Source organism: Larimichthys crocea, chromosome XIII, assembly GCF_000972845.2.
Source record: "Larimichthys crocea isolate SSNF chromosome XIII, L_crocea_2.0, whole genome shotgun sequence".
NCBI lineage: Eukaryota > Metazoa > Chordata > Actinopteri > Sciaenidae > Larimichthys > Larimichthys crocea.
This window is the reverse complement of record NC_040023.1, coordinates 30,061,354-30,078,106: the sequence shown is the minus strand read 5'-3', so window position 1 is coordinate 30,078,106 and position 16,753 is coordinate 30,061,354. Positions and strand designations below refer to the sequence as shown.

The following is a 16,753-nucleotide window of genomic DNA, read 5'->3' as shown; positions in this document are numbered from 1 at the left end:
GTGGCAAGATGAAAGGTGACATCCCCACCCACTTCCCTCCCTCTCTCTGTCTCTGTCTTTCTCTCTCTGTCCTAGAAGGTTACACACGTGGAGCTCTGATGTGCGTTGCCACCTCTAAAGAAAAATGTTCTGTCTTTCTCGCTCCTCCTCAACATCCTCCCTCATCATTTTCTCTGGCTGTTTTCTTCATTTGTTTTTCCCTGTGCCATTTTTTTCCCTGTCCTACATTTCATCATTTATCTTCTTTATTTCATGCCGCTGCTCTATGCTGGTCGTTAATTATGATTATCATGTTTCCCCCCTCCTCATCCTCTCTTATTGTTTAAAGAGGGTATATTTTAAGTAAGAAATTTTGCCCAAAATCTATAAATGAACAGAAATCCACATAACCTTCATCAGCCAAGCTTCAGCTCTTCTGCTCTGCACCATGGATTTCCAGCAATCAGCTTCTTAAATCCTCCTGATGTAGCTCCACATCAGTGCTGGTTTGCTGTACTTACAAGAAATATGTACTCGCCCACTAGGCAGATTGTTTTAAATTTTATCTCAAAGAGCTCAGAGTTGTTGATTCAGCCATCATATTAATCTGTAGACTGAAAGTCACTCGTGGTGTTAATTCCTCCTCAAGAAATGTCAAATGAATTCAGACTACAATGTTTCCAGCGATACGTGTCTTGAATGCTACATAAGACAGTGTGTTTTCTGTACATCACTGTGAGTGTAAACAACAAACCACCATGGGTGATTTAATACGGTGTTAGTGAGCTGCTGCATTTTCGACGATTAACTGTGAAATTCACCAGTCAGTATTGGAAATAAATATGATTTCACTCTGTAAAATATGTTCAGATGACTCATCGCTCATATCACTTATCCACAGTGTTCCTTTTTTTCTCACCCACGTTTTAACAGTGGGTGTCTTATTTTTTTTAGTAATAGTGAACGTCTCATTTTGTATTGCTCTTCACTTATTCTTAAAGAGATAGAAAATAGATACAGTCTCCTGTGACTCCTTTTCTTGCACCTCAATTTACCTTCTCTGCAAGCTTATTTTCTGTTTCAGTCAAAACTATTTCAACCTCTCCCTCTCTCTCTCTCTCTCTGTCCCCTGTCTTCAGTTATTCTCTGTGCTCTGTTGCTATTCCTTTCTCCCTTCCCTTTCTTTTCCTCGACATCCTTCCTTTCCTCTATTCTGCCTGCTGCTCTCACCTCTTTTACGCCACCTGTCCACTTCCTCTCCCCAGTCCTCCCACATCCTTTGTGTTTCACCTTGCCACCGGTTTGACCTCTGTTCTCAGTTCAGCTGCAGTTCAGTGTCTTTACTCAAAGAAAGAAGGCTTGAGAATATACCACAGAGAGAAGCGAGTGTTACCGAGTGAGGAGTTGGGGGAGGGACAGATGGGCCGAGTGAGGCAAGGGGAAGGCTTGGAGGAAGTGATGGAGGGATGAAAAGGACGATGGAGGTCGGATGCACTCAGCACCGCAGCCTGACAGATAAACGTAATGTCAGTTTGCTTGGCTCACAGCCTTTCCAGAGGGAATTCCAGGGTGTACTGGGGAAGGAAAGAGGGCAAGGAGGTAGAGCTGGAGGATCTGTGTTGTAAAAGATGAGTCAGCAGAAAAGAAACCATTTTATTGCAGGTGCAGGAAAACTACCGGTGCTCTCTCTCTCGTCTCTCCTTCTCATTTCATGTCAACCTTCCCTCTGTGAGAGTTATCAGCCATCAGGGTCTGTACACTAGGTACAAACTCAGGCAAAAAGTGACTGCCAGTTTGTAGTAGGTGCTTTAGGTGCCGCCACTTTATGGAGGGAGATGGCTTAATGCTGGCGAAGGAGAACAGAGAGCTAGAGGTAGAAAATCTCTCCAGGGAGCCTGGGCCACGGCAAAGACGTGACGCCATGAAGCTGAGCTTTATTTGACTGGTCATACTTTTGTATGCTGCGTGTGAGGGTGTCCTGTGTGCTTTGATGTGTTTATGATTTAGGGAAAGTGAGTGAAACTTTTCTCATTAGTGTGCATGTAAGTGTGTGCACCACTTAATACGATGAAATTACTTTCTGCAACTTTCCACAAGTCACTAATGATATAAATGTGAGAAATTGTTTTGAATGAATCACGCAGCACACACAGTCATACGCAATCATACACATTGCACACACACACACACACACACTCAGTAAGTATCTGCAGAATGTGTAGAGGGATGTGGCTTCTGTTGGTTGTTTCATCTCTGTGCCACCATTGTTAAGGAGAAATTGGATTTTTTTTTTTTTTGTCCATGTGTGTGTAAACGCAAGGGTGCACGTGAATGCGTGTGCTCGTGACTGGGAGGAGAATGTTGCAGATTGTCTGGTGAAAGCCTGGAGGGCTCCCTTATGTAATTGAACTGAGCTGCTGCACTCAGATGAATCGCCAAGCCAATAAAACCCATTAGAATTGAATTGCATGAGAGAGTGTGGGAGACGGAGGAAAAAAAAAGCAAAAAGAGAGGCTGAGGTAGAGATAGGGAGATAAGAATTGCTAGTTTGCATAATATGTAACATACTTATATGCAGGTGTGTCCGTTATTGTGAAACAGAACGGGAAGTGAGCAATGGGAAGAATAGATATACTAATGGTTTTACAGAAGATTTCATAGAAAGCAGAGGGGAGTGATAGAAAGATGAAAGGATTGGTACACAGCGAGAGATACCAGGTGACCGGGGATTAGACCGTGTCTCCTCAGCTGTTGTAATGAGCCGTCAGGATAATTGGAATGAAAAACATAGGCCTCCATTTAATGAAGTGAGACTTTCAAAGAAACATAGAATGACAGTGGAAAATGCTGGGGGTGAGTAGGGGAGGAAGCCAGGCAGATGTAATACAGAGTCAATTTAGTTTTCCTTCATGTCATGTATGGAAGAAAACAGTGCACTTATATTGATACCTGAGTGTATTTTCAAGGAGTTTCAACCAATCAGTGTTGGCCTTTATGGCCTCAGCAGTGGTCCTTTGACCAGTTTCTAATATTCTCTGCACTGATTGACAGCCGGAGCCAACGCTATTCTGGACAAGGTCCTTATAATCAGGAGCATTGAACATGAAAGTATAACAGGGCTCATCCAAAATGGTGGAGCAGTATCCTCAGGCGCACTTCTGTGAGAAGGAGATACGGAGGAGAAACGTCATTATCGGAAGTGCCACCACATCTATCCCTGGAAATAACATGGGCTGCGTGCCTGATTGGCAGCCACATAGTGTTAATGAATAACAATATGATTTGGGTGGGAGAAAAAAGGACGCTATCGGCCAAGAGAACGACAGCTGTATGGCATTCTCCTTAATTAAGTTGAAGAGAGGCAGTGAGGGAACGTCGTCACCGAGGAATGAAACCAGAGACGCAGCCGAATTAGGGAGACTGAAGGAGGAAGGCTGTGCAAATGAGAGGAAGAGAGTTTGGCTGAAGACTAACAAGGAAAGGAAGTGAGAGATGTTGGTAGGAAGATAAGAAAAAGTTGGAAATGGTGAGAACGATTTTTAGGTCATTCGTGATAGTCAAGAGAAATTAATCAGCATCCAGTTAATTAGTGCTGTGACCTGGGCCATTAATCCTCAGGCTCAAGTGACTACCACATCTGTCCACACACACACACACACATGTGCAAAACACAGGTATATACGCTCATTTAGAGAGAGCAGCGGCAGACACACACACACACACTTAAATCATCTCTCTGCTCCACTTTTCTCTTCTTTTCTCTTTGGCTTCACAGAAAACTCTCTCTCATCTCTTTGTCTTTCCCACATAATAACCTGCGCATCATGTACGTTTCTTTGCTGAGAGAGGGAAGACCATGCTGGGCTCGAAGAAAAAAAATAAAAAATAAAAACAGGAGGGGGGTATAGTGCTGACATAAGAAGAGTGCAAAAAGAGATTGATGATCTCAGGGCCAGTGGGAGAAAGGGAGAGAAGAGACAGAGGAATACTTACCAATAAATTACTCTTGAGCAGAAAGGGCAGTGTGTGTGTGTGTGTGTGTGTGTGTGTGTTTGTGTGCATGTGTGTGTGTCCTGAGGCTTTGAGTACATGGACTACCTTGCGTGTTGTGATTTCATGGAGATTGTTTGATGAAGCGGCTTGTTCTTCGCTCATAAAGTGCTGATTCGCACGCACACGTTCGCACCCACTCCTCCGTCTCCCTTTTAGTTCTTGTCAGCCATTATTTTTGTCTTTAACGGCAATATGAACTTGTCTCTTTCTACCTCTCTCTACCTACCATTGTATCTCAGCCATTGATTCGAAGAATGTGTCAAGATCCAGGCTATTGTTCGGCATTGAATGAGACAGTCCCAGCATGGCGCTGTTCCACTGGGAATGCATCTGTCACAGACAATGTATCTGTCTCTTCTGCCATTGTACCATAGAAAATGTGTCAGTGATAGAGAATGTGTTTCTATATATTCCAGTTGCCTCGTAGATGAATGTCAATCTGCCAGGTGTAATTCTCTTCAGCCGACGCTTTAAAGCATGTCTTTCCCATTGTAAACATCTTCTTTAACCCCCCCCAGCTGCCAGGGAACATCATTTGTCCTTGTCTTTATCTCTTGTCAGGGGTCGAGATCGATTCCATTTCGCACACACGGCCAATTTGGGAAAATAATTAGTAACATTTGTCTCTGGTATCGAAATGGCATCAGCCTCGATTGCTGATGAGCGTGTTTGAAATAAGTCTTTCCTTTCAGTTCTTTTATTTTTTTTACGTCTTTCCCTCCCTCTCAACATTCATTGGAAGAGACGAGCTGTCTTTGAGACTACCGTCCAATGATTATCAAGCGGGATGCTGAGGTAGAGCGGAACCTCAGTTATTAATCAAATCTAATAAAGCATGTGTAATGTTTCATAGATAGTAGTAACCTCGCTATAAAACCCTGCAACACCTTTGTTGAACTGTCACTGCATGTTGTAGATAATAGCATTTTGTGTATGTCTGTGTTATCCCATTCCCTGTCTGTCTGTAGATAATGTGTCAGTCACTACCACGGTCCCTCCCACTCCTACCACCCAACCAATCACCTCCCATTCCACCACCCCAACCCTCCTAACACCCAGCTTCGCCCCGGACCCAGAAGGTAACACACACACACCTTACTATTCTGCCTGCGCTACCCTGCATCTCTCCTCGTCCTTCCCTGCTCTCCTTTGTTGTCGTTCACTCCCGTACTCATCTGATGACTCTCAGGTGGCCCACACCACCACGCACCATCACACACCAACACACACACACACACATGCACACTTTTTCTACCGCAACCTTCTTTTGCCCTGCATCTTCATGAGCCTGCAGATGCTTGGACGTGCGCCGTGCACAACCACCCACTCTCTCACTCTCTCTCTCTTTCTTATCACTGGCTATTTGATGCTCCCCACACACACATTGCCCAGTCAGCATTTGTGTATATGTGTGTTCGTGTGCGCATGGTCCAGGGTGGGTCTCTTGGTGCTTGGTGGGTACTGTTGATGAATCTGCGCTCAGAGTTTAAGGAACTGGCAACACACCCAGTCTTTAGCTGACTGACGCTGGCCTCTGGGGGGGCTTTGGAGATGCCACACAACCATTTCTGCATACACACACATTCATAAACACACACACACATGCACGCATACAAAGAGAGAGAGGGGGAGAGTGAGAGAAAGAAAGATCAGGGATCCAGGTGGTTGTCTAATCGTATTCTCCCAGATGAATGTTACGCAGCAGGAGAAAGGCTCCTCTGCACTACCCCGAGTGTGTATGTGTGTGTTTCACTAGTTTCTCTCTCTTTTCATCTACAGAATCTATTTATCTCATACATACACTCACACAAACACATTTGTTCACTGGTATCTCTTCTTTGTTTTCATTCCATACCTGTGCCTGCTCTCTGTCTCCCCTGCATTGCTACTTAAAAGGCAAGATGAAGCGGAGGAAGCGGGAGCTTCTTGTTTTTCTGTTTCCACTGCCGCCGTCTGCGGCGGATAGAGGATGCTCACCTGCTGGGCATATGTGAAGATGTCATAAAGTGTCACAGGTTGAATATTTTGGCGAATGTTTAGTTGATGCTGATGTATCATCTGAGTGGCTCCTCGGAGAAACAATAACCCACTTTGATACTGACATTTCCTGTGGAGCTTTGGGCTGCGGTGGATTAAGAACAGGGTGGTGTGAGGTAAAGGTGTAGTGCCTGGGTCATTGCTTTTTCATCCCCTGTGAAATATTGCTTGCTCGATCCTATCACAGTCCCATGTGCCTGCAAATGCACCAATATTCACTTTACCAATAACCGATCATACACAGGAGCAGGAATGTGATGCGCTTCATGCTCCATGAGAACAACGGGTACAGGAACACACCGTCTCCTCCTCAGCTGTCAATCCCGGCTCCTCTTTCTTTCTCTTACCTCTTCCATCACTTTCTCTCCTGATCTCTATGCATTAGCACTGTATTAATGATTCATGTTTTAATTCCGCTCTGTCAAGGTCCAAGAGCCGCATCAATAACTCTGTGTCCTTGCCTCCTATTGGCCTTAGCAGCTCTTACATTACACCCCCTCAGCCTCATCAAAAAAAGGAAAAAAAAGAAGCTTTTGTTACCGTCAGCAACTCAGACGCTGTCTCAGTACTTAGGTCCAGACTTAAAGAGTTTTTTTTTCCAGTGGAAAATTACCTTAATTCATACTTTACCATCCATTTCTTTCTCTTTCTCCAAATCCCTGCACTCTATACTGTCAGACAGAATTTATTGGGGAAACTGGACACAGACACGTGTTTGCTATATCATCTGTGTTATGACTGCAACTAACAATAATACAGTTAATCTGCGGAGGGTGTTGTCTAACTGACTAATTGTTTAATCTACAAAATATGTTATAAAATTTACCAGAGCTTGTATGTGATATCTTCAAATTGGTTGTTTTGTTTGACCAACAGTCCCAGTACCGATATTATTCAATTTAAAGAGATATAAAGCACAGAAAACAGACTGATTTTAAAAGCTGGAGCAGCAAATGTTTGACATTTTTGCTCGATAAAGGACTTAAACAATTAATCAGTGATTAAAATTGTCATTTAAATTGTCTGTCAGCAGAATAATTGCTTACTTGACTACTCATTTCAGCACTAACCTACAATTTCTTTCATTATTCCACTTTTTTTTTTTCTCGCTTTAAAGCAGTGCAAAGCTGGTAAAAGGTGGGGGTTGACATTAATTATTCCTTCACGCTGCTGCAATTTTCTTCTATAAAATGTCACAGAACTTAGCTCACCTTTTTATCCCTCGTCACTCATATTGAGGTGAAGTGTTTGATGTCATTTCCCAGGGTGGCACTACTCGTAAACACACTCAAAGTTCTCCCATTCAAAATGCATTGTGGTGTTTTTCTTGATTTCCTGATTCACTCTCCTCATTTCAACACCTTTTTCTCACATTCTGTGCAGTAGGGGGTGATGAAAGGTGATAACGCAGGTTGGGTAGAAGATATCGACTTCTCTTTTCTCCTGTGCTCTCCCCCATGCTGGTGGTTTAATGTGCTCACTTTCTCTCACTTTTTTTTTTCCTATCTATCCTGCTTTTTTTGATCCATCTCTCCGTCTTTGTCTCTGTTTCTCTGCCTGCACTTTACTCTCCATATTTCACTTTATGTATCTCACACTCCACCCACACACACATTATTTATCTCTTTTGTTCTTTCTCAGATCCCGGTGCAGTGGTGGAGACTCACAGTGCAGTACCATATGCAGTGATAGGTGGCGTTCTGGCACTTCTGGTTTTCACCGTCATCTGTGTCCTCATTGTCACCATCTGGTGCTCCGTCCGACAGAAAGGTAATACACAAAAGTTCCTTTCACAATGCAATGGGAAACATTTTGGCAATATTATATCACATTTTTCATAGGCACCTTTTCTTATTTCACTTTCTGGAGTAACGTGCTGTGAAAAAGAATCATTGCTGGCCGCTTTACAACTAGATTCTTTAAAAATAATCTTTTTAACTGAGGTGTAAACTTGTCAGCGCCAAGCAGACAGGATGGGATGCTCCTCTCCAGGAAGGCACTGTCCATGATGGACGACCTTGGCCAGGATAGCGGAACAGATAGGGTGGGGTGGGAAATGTAGGTGTGGTCCGCATGTTTTATGACTATATGTTAGTGTATCAAGGCTCATCTATTAAAAGCAGCCTCCCTTGCGTTCCCTATCTTTTTAAGTGCTCCCTGTGTTGGCAGCCTTCGACTGTGCGCCACAGCTGCCAAGAAATTATCCGGAAACTGCGTACCAGGCAGCAACCAGCCATTACTTACCCTATGGCTAGACAAGCTGTCAGTCAGCATTCAGTATGACTTGACTGCCAATCAGCACAGAGACAGGAGGATTACAACCAAACTATGTTGATACAGGGCCATTAGGGCTTTGTCTTCGGTCCGACGTGACTGTCAGCATGCCAGTCAACCTCTGCAGTTAGGAGAATGAGAGTGTCAGTCACCCCCGGAGTGAAGGGACACTCGAGCAGGAAGATGACTTGAGCAGTTCTTGCTCTCTGTAACCTGTACTGCACCGAATCATTAATCATACAGACCTGAGGGGTGTTAAAATATGTTTAATAGGATTTATGAGTGACGCAAACGTGCCATTGTTCTCTTGCGCCTAACCTTCCCTCCACCCTTTTCTGCCAATGTCTCCTCCCTCCCTATCTTCTATTCTTTATTATCTCCTCCACCTACTCCTTCTCTTCTGCCTCTTCTATTCACACAACCATCCCCTACCCTTAATTTCTGCCGGTAGGCTCGTACCGTACCCGAGAGCCTATTCTTGCTTGGTATTGACCTAACAATCAGTTAACTAATGAATTAATCTGTCACAGGTATGGTATTTAATAATATTTTGGCTGAGTGGTTTGATAATGCTGCATGGCTCTGCAATGATCATGACGCTTCGCCACCTAACCTTCCCCCTACAATCTCCCCCACGCTCTCTCTCTCTCTCTCTCTATGTCTCTCCCTGTATCTCTTTCTTTCTATCTCTTTTCGTTCAGGTTCCTATCTTACCCATGAGGCCAGCGGGTTGGATGAACATGGTGAGGTGCAGGAGGCCTTCCTCAATGGGAACGACGCCAGCCAGGGCAAGAAGGAGTACCTACTGTAGCCCTTCTCCTTTCCTATCCCCATCTCTTCTGACCTCATCCCTCTATTTCCCTTCTCTCCCCCTCTCCCACCTTATATACAGTATACACACACACAGAAACATGCACACACACACACACTTCTGTACAATGCGCCATAACAGAGGGCCTTCTGAAAACGACTGTATACAGATACTGCACACAGCCAATCCATCCCACTCCATCCCACTCCATATCCTCCATACACACACCCACCAGAGACAGATTGAGAAAAAGAGAGCCTATAGACCCACCAGCCATTAACGACTGTGCCATATTCTATAAGTCGGGGAAGCTGTGGAAAATGGAGCGAGATAGAGAGAGGGGGACGTGAATTTAGACAAAAAACGAAATGATGCCGTAATTATTTTGATCGAGAGGGAAGCTGGGAGCACAAAGAAAACAGGCACTCTGCCCGTGCAGTCGCCAAAGTGGAAGGGGGAATTAGAGGCAGATGACTGCTATAATTCCACGCCTGAAGAAAACCATCCATTTCACGAAGCTCCATCTTTAACTGGCGGAGACAGTGGAAGCTGTGTGGGAGGAGGGAGGAGGGAGACGGGGGAGTTTGGGGGGTTTAGTTGACCAGGAGCTATTGAGCGCCAGATGCTAGAAAATTGAAATTTTTTAAAATTGCCAAAGCATCTTGCCTACTGAGCGCAACCCATATATAATTCCTTAACAACACTAGAGTGTGTAAGCTCAACATCCCAGAGAGTATCCAGACTTTATTAACAAGCTGACTGTCCTGTTTTGCTATCCCTGTTGGGTGACCTGCCAATAATTTGTAAGAATAATTATCTTTTAGTGATGGCTTTTTATCTCTCACTGCAACAGTGAAGAGAAGGTGGTTCTCTTTTAATTTACTTTCCATCTCCTCCTCCGTCTCCATTCACCTGTTACCATCGTCTCCCCTCTCCCTTATATCTCTCTTTCTCTCTGTCGGTCCCCCTCATCGCTCCTCCTTTGTTGGCTCCTAATAATGAAAGGATTAGTGTTGGGCTGCGTTCCTGACAAAGAAGAAATGAATATGACTTGCTAAGGCATTAAGAAAAAGCTTAATTATTTTAGAATGTCATTAAGAGGATAAAAAGGTTTAGAAGTCTCAATAAGAAGGGCGAGGGGAGTGATAGCAAAAGGCGTAAATGAGAAAATAAAATGGATGGATTTCTTTTCTGAATGCTACCACACATATGCAGATACATGCATACATTCATACGTACAGTAAACATGTTGACAGAACAAGTATACATATCTCTGAATTCCTTATTTGTATAAAAAAAAAAGAACAGCAACATAAATTAAAGGAAACTTTTAAGAAATATGAAAACAGTTTACTATTGAAACGCATTATGAAGCAACTATACTAACACAGAATATTAGCCTATAGAGGTGCAAAGCCGAACAAACTACTGTCCAGTGATCTTTAAAGAAAATAAAGAAAAGAATAAAAAAAGAAAAATCATTTGTCTTTATGAGAAACCAGAGGTCTTATTGATTTTTTATTAATTATTATTATTATTTGAACAATTATGATTGTTGTTAATGTTATTATTATTGCCGTTGTTATTATTATAATTGTAAATGTTAAAGAAATGTACACTTCCCATGGTTTGTTTTTGGTTCTACTGTAGAGAAATTGCTGTCTTTTTTCACTCTTACCTTTCCTCTCTCTCCCAGTCTTTCTCTCTCTGCGTCTCCTGTGCCTAGTCGTCTCTTCTCCTGTCTTTCACTCTTGTTTATTTTAGTCCATGTGTCATTGTTGATATATAGCTAACTATTTCTTTATAGGGGAAAGATACAAAGCACGACAAAATAAAAAAGAATCCAAAAATAACCTTTGGGATCAGACTTTTTTTTTGGGGGGGTGTTTACTGTGTAATTAGCAGGTGCTGTTTTTTAAAAAAAAGAGCAGAAGACGGAGCATATGATTAGATCAATGGGGAAGTGGAGTTATAGGTGGGAAGATAAAGTTGAAGGCGATGGAGCCGTTTATAACTGGCAGCTCATTCAGAATAAATAGAATAATCAAAACAGAAGGGTCCGTGGCGTCACTAATCATAAGATCAGATAATGAGGAAGAACGGCTGACAGGAAGGTTGAGTCAGATGCACGCAGAAAAATATGACTTTGCCATTAACTTCCATGCAATCAATACCCGATTCTGTCGAGAAGCACTCAACATGTCCATCTGTGCACAGGGCTAGATTTGAAAGCCGCCGGAGGTCGCCGGGTGATAGATCGATGTGTTTCTCTTCCATCGATGGCAAGGCTCCACGGTCGCCTGTCATAAAGACAGATTGTCAAACGGCAATCAAAGTAATGGACTTGCCAGGCGCTACCAGCATGAGTTGACACTCTGGCCAACAAACAATTCACACACGCACATATATACAAGTCGAAGCCAGACATAGCTTCGGTTTATGATGGAGCAAAGGTAGCACAGGTAGCTCCTGCTATCAGACCCACCGTGGTCGATGAGTAATAAAACTAAGAATATTGTCCTTTTTATACGTCCTCAAAAAAAAGAAAAGGTATGTCTTTCAAACAAATGTTTCATCTGTTGTTTTCCTGTAGGATTCACAACACTCAGTCTGGATGCATTCGGTGGTTTGGCTTCTCTTCTCCTCGACAAAAATATTTTATTTCAAGTTGACTATTTTGTTTTCCATAAAGAAAGTTTTCAGTCATTCAAATTCAGAGGAGCTCTCTAGGTAGTTGTTATTGCTGTTGTTTGCTTGCTCTGGTGCATCCTGGGAAACTGGCCATTATCTGACCATAACAATGTTATAATTCAGCTTCTAGACCTGATGATAATCACACCACCACTGTCATCATAGAGAGTGATTATCAAATCAATAGACATAAGCAAAAATGAGATCGAAACAAGCCAGACAACAGTCGTCATATTCCTCCCTGAGTGAATGTAGCATAATCTGGCCAATAACGACAGCAAGAAGTCTATGAATAACTCGCACGGCTTCACCCTGATGTTAGTTTCACCGATTAACGTACTGGAACGGGTTCACGTCAGAGAATTCCCCATTTATGACCCATTTATGACACTCATTTATCATTTCTACGAGTTTCAGTACATATCGCAGTCCATCCAAACACAACCTCTTTATATTTCTGGTGGCTACATGGTGGATTACACACAGTTTTAACCATCTGTAAAGCCAACCCTAATGACCCTAGGATGAGGAACGCAGCTTATGTTCACTGGTCTTCTGACCCTAGTGTGGCAAGGAGGTGTGTACACAGTTACAGCATTGCATGAGGCATTGATTGAGGTGCCTGAGTGTGTTGAAGCTGAGCATAATCAGGAAGCAGAGAGGCAGGCAGAACAATTGAATGGGCAGGCGTGCCAGAGAAGCTGGGGAAAATCTTTTTTTTCCCAGATTCGTCTATCAATAATGTGTTCCAGGCAGGGATTATTTGGGTAGTGATGGAGGACAGAAAATAAATGCAAAATTGACACAAGACCTGCAGAGACAGCTGGAAAAAAGAGGGGACAACAACAAATATAAAGCCGGAGAGGAAGCGGGAGGAAGAGCTACTGAGAAACAGAAAAAACAAAAGAGAAAGTGTGTTAATGTTATGCCCATGTTCCATGCAGATAGAGATGGATTTCTCCATCAGTGATTTCTTAAACCAACACGGTTCAAGACGAACAATCCAATCAGAGTGAGCAAGGTCCTTTTTATTACAAGTGAGGATCACATTGTATTTACAAGTGTAATCAAAACAGCCATGAAGATTGTGTCATAACCAGGTTAATGATGTTTCCTGTACAATGCTGCATCCTCTATGGACCACTATGTTATTACTGAATGTTTAATTAAAAGCTGTCACTCATATATCTACATTACTGGTGGTTGGCTTAGCGGAGACTTAGAGCAGACTTAGAAAAAGACCCATAGGAAGAGCAGTCAAAGAAAACAGACATCTGTGATCAGGATAGTCGTCATCATCTGGAGACTTAATTTTCTCGCTGACATTTGGTATGGGACCTGATAATTAACTGGCCTTTTCATTTGCGGGTTATTCATAACGTCTGTGCATGAGGTTGCTGATTAGTTAAAAAGCCAACAACAAAACACAGGAACATGGTATCTTTATTCTTCTTTAGTCCACAAGGCATTTGTGGAACAACACTAGCTTTTTCTCGTGCATACAAAGCAAGGAACATCGTTTTCGATGACAAAAGTGTACATTTAAAACAAAATTTACAGATCTTCCGTTTAGTCACGTATTCAGACCTCTGGACACACTTTTGCTTTAAGGGAGTGTTTGGCTGAAGACCATGGAGATGCCTGCACTGCCTCACACAGGGCCATGCGGACAGATTTTCCTCTGGACGGTACAGCTACTGCAGGTGGAAGGTGGGGAACAGACAGAGGAAAGGGTGTCTGCGCTTCCTCTTTTTTCTTAGGAGGAGTGAAGAGGATCTGGGGCACAATGCTGTACAGCTGGAAGAGGAACAGCGCAACTGCATGAGCCCAGGCAGGAAGCGGGGTACTGGGGGTGAAAAGCGCGAGTGCATGGATAATGTGGAGCGGCAGGCACAGCAGAACTAAAAGGGAGAGGGACAAAGCCAAGGAACGGGCCTGGCAGGAGTCATTTTTAGGGGGGTCTGTGTTACTAAAATGAGTCTTCCTGGGTTTAATGCATAGCAGGTCAAGGTAAATGGCCAGAAGGCAAACCAAGGGGAGTATGAACTCCATCATCCCATGGACATAGACCAGGAACTGGGGACTGAGAATGGTGTCAGGGGCACACACTCCCCAGTGGCTGCTGTGAATCTCAGCGTAGGTGAAGTTGTGGTTGTCCTCCATATAAAACTTTGACAGGAAGCCTCCATATGGAAGGTACTTTCCAATGACCTTGCGGTCATGGTGGTACTTAGGGGCCAGTGGAGTGGTATTGGGTAAAGAGGTTGTCCAGTTGCCATGGAGCCCATGGCCAGCTGTGCCTGGATCAGACCCATCTCTTCTCCAGACGTCGAGAGCATCCAAGCCGATAAACTGGGCGAAGGAGGACAGGACAGAGGCCACCCAGCACAGCAGAACTACACACAGAGCTCGTTGACGGGTGATCACTGAGGAGTATCTGTTTTTCACAAACATTAGATTTAGACACTTTTGAATTGCACTTATACTAAAAATCCTTGCTCAAATGTCCTATACCAAAGAAAGAAATGATCACAAGTATTTTCTTTTTTCTTTTTTGTCCTAAACTAGTTCAACACTCATCTCAAACTGGCTCACCTTACTTCTATCAGGTAAAGGGCATTTTCATTTTAAAATGCATTTCTGTCTTTCGTAAGAGATGTGCTCCTCTAACAACCGTAATATCTACAAGATGTGAGCGAGTACTGACTCACTTCCACTCAAAGGCTGGATTTGTAGGTCATTGTCAATCAAACATCTAAGAGCCCCAGAGCCTATTGATATTTACTCACTCCTGTCTCTGGAATGGCAGTTTAAGCAGTGTATGATAAAAGACAGGATAACAGTCTTATGAGCACTGAACAAACAAACTGTTTTGATACTGTCATACAATGGTGCATCTTGACATGCTTCCTGCCTTTTTCCCTTTACCCTTATATTGATTTTCTTCCTTTACAGCTGAAAGCACACTTGAGAGCATTGGTTGACTCCTGCCACCCACATATTTGCCCTCTCCCACACACACAAGATACTGTAATATAAAATGTGAAAAAAGTGTAATTTTAATTAACATTAATAGTGGTTCATTATTTGTCTGAGAGAAGTGTATCTTATATAAGGCATTTAACTGGGGTTTCTTTGTAACATGTTAATATTAAATAGATACTTTTTCTCTTTGTATTCTACCGCTTAAAGGGATTTAACCCTCGCTAAGACTCACCTGTCTGCCAAGTGAAGCTGCAGGTGGGCGTCCAGTGTAAGCAGCATTAACAAGAACATGGTAAACTGCCTGACCAGCATGGGGCAACACACCAAGGTAATGCAGGTGTACAGACACTGTGGGGTTCGCAGGTTGAGTAGCACAGTCACAGGAACCGTGACTGCACCACCTACAGCCCCCACCCAACCCAGGCACAGCTGCAGACAGCATGAGACACTCCCAGCTTTGGTCCGTGCACCCTGGGTCATCACCTGCACATCAGATACTGCACCACTACGGCTGACGGCCAGACACAACCTCACACTCACCACAATTACACATGCAGATATAATGCATTCACACAGGGAGTACAGCCACATGATCTCCATGTCTGGGATAGATGGAGGGAAAAAAATACAAACAAATGACTGATAATGGAATATATTTGAATGCACTTTAAAACTCATTATGGATAATGATGTGAAAGAGCAAAAATTAAAGAAAAATGTATTGATGCAAATAAAGCTTCATTTACTCCTACTCTAGTTGCCACTATTGCCCTGTGTTCCCACATGGCTATTTCAGCAAAGACTGCCCCAGCAGTGTTAACTTGCATTGTCAAAGGAATAGTCAAACATAGAGAAAAACAAAGAATAGAGAGAATACAAATGAGAACTCGGGGACAAAGGGTTGAAGAAATGTTGAGGTTAAGCATAGGGGTGTAGGTCAGAATAATAGATACAGTCAGCAAAAGAGGGAGACGGTACAGATGTGGAAGGATAGAGAATGTGATGCAGGTTTGTGCTAGGGGCAGAGAGACAGGCACGGAGAGAGTAGATATTTTGATAGGTATTGGAGAACAGTAAACGTGCCTGGAGAGTGAAAAGGTCAGGCCAGACCAGACTTGACAGAACTTCTCCGCTGAGGATGTGAGCACCATGCAAACATAGAGCAGCAAGCCCCAAAATAGGTGCCAACATAATGTTAACACTCTCTGTTCTTGCCTTTTTTTTTCCCTGTTCTTGTTTTGTCTCTCTTCTCCCTACAGCCCACCGTGCATCATTTGCACATTCATATTCCCTGAAACACAAATAGGCTGAGGCATTTATGCGTAAATGCATGAACACTGACAATCATAGGAGTGCACACTCCCTCGATGAGTAATTTCCGGCAAATGCATTCAAAAATGATTGGCAGTTAATTTCAGTGCATTTTCAAACAATAGTCTTGCATAAAGCGAAGTAGATGAATATTGAAATAGCAGATTTACAGCAGCAATATGACACCTGTCCATTCCACGTAATTAGTTTGACCTTTTCAGAACATTTTGTGTTAGTCGTCACTTTTCCAGAATAATCATGACTGGCTGAAATAACCTCTTGATACTGCTTCATAATCACTTTACACAGTTGTCTCCTGTCTCGCCACTTGAAGGGCCTAAGCAAAATTGATTTACTGAAGTAATTAATGCAGTTTAATCCACCTTGTGTGAGTTTCTGATTCAAAGTGGTGGCTGGTCACTCTCAGTGTAATTAATTACCTTAATTAATCAATTATGCTCTTTAAAACAACATTTAAGCTATAGGGCCGAACCTTCCAACATGGTAAGAGCTTTTTAGAGAGACAAGTGGTGTCGGTTTGTTGATATAATGTTGAAGAAGTAAATTAGAATGAAAAGGTATAGTTACCTGTTGTGAAGACCTGTGATGACA

The 16,753-nt window shown here is 43.0% G+C and overlaps 2 protein-coding genes across 5 annotated transcripts in view; one reads left to right on the top strand and one right to left on the bottom strand.

The window, feature by feature from the left end:
* The window catches only part of cadm4 (cell adhesion molecule 4), a 141,441-nt gene extending 130,434 nt beyond the window's left edge, over positions 1-11,007 (top strand). For 2 of the 4 annotated variants that reach the window (XM_019267174.2, XM_010743997.3), the window contains exons 7-9: positions 5,001-5,111; positions 7,711-7,839; positions 9,045-11,007. In XM_019267174.2, coding sequence (XP_019122719.1) covers positions 5,001-5,111; positions 7,711-7,839; positions 9,045-9,154 — 350 coding nt within the window. In that variant the 3' untranslated portion in view covers positions 9,155-11,007. Of the gene's footprint in view, positions 1-5,000; positions 5,112-7,710; positions 7,840-8,794; positions 8,874-9,044 lie in introns of all 4 variants that reach the window. The other 2 variants (XM_019267175.2, XM_019267176.2) reach the window with 2 other exon arrangements.
* A 2,040-nt stretch (positions 11,008-13,047) lies between these two features.
* On the bottom strand, positions 13,048-15,481 carry LOC113747440 (adenosine receptor A1). Its single transcript, XM_027287260.1, has 2 exons — positions 15,063-15,481; positions 13,048-14,282 (listed from the first exon to the last, which is right to left on the bottom strand). The coding sequence occupies exons 1-2, from the start codon at positions 15,428-15,430 to the stop codon at positions 13,427-13,429; spliced, it is 1,224 nt and encodes a 407-aa protein (XP_027143061.1). The 5' UTR covers positions 15,431-15,481; the 3' UTR covers positions 13,048-13,426.
* Positions 15,482-16,753: the final 1,272 nt, after the last annotated feature.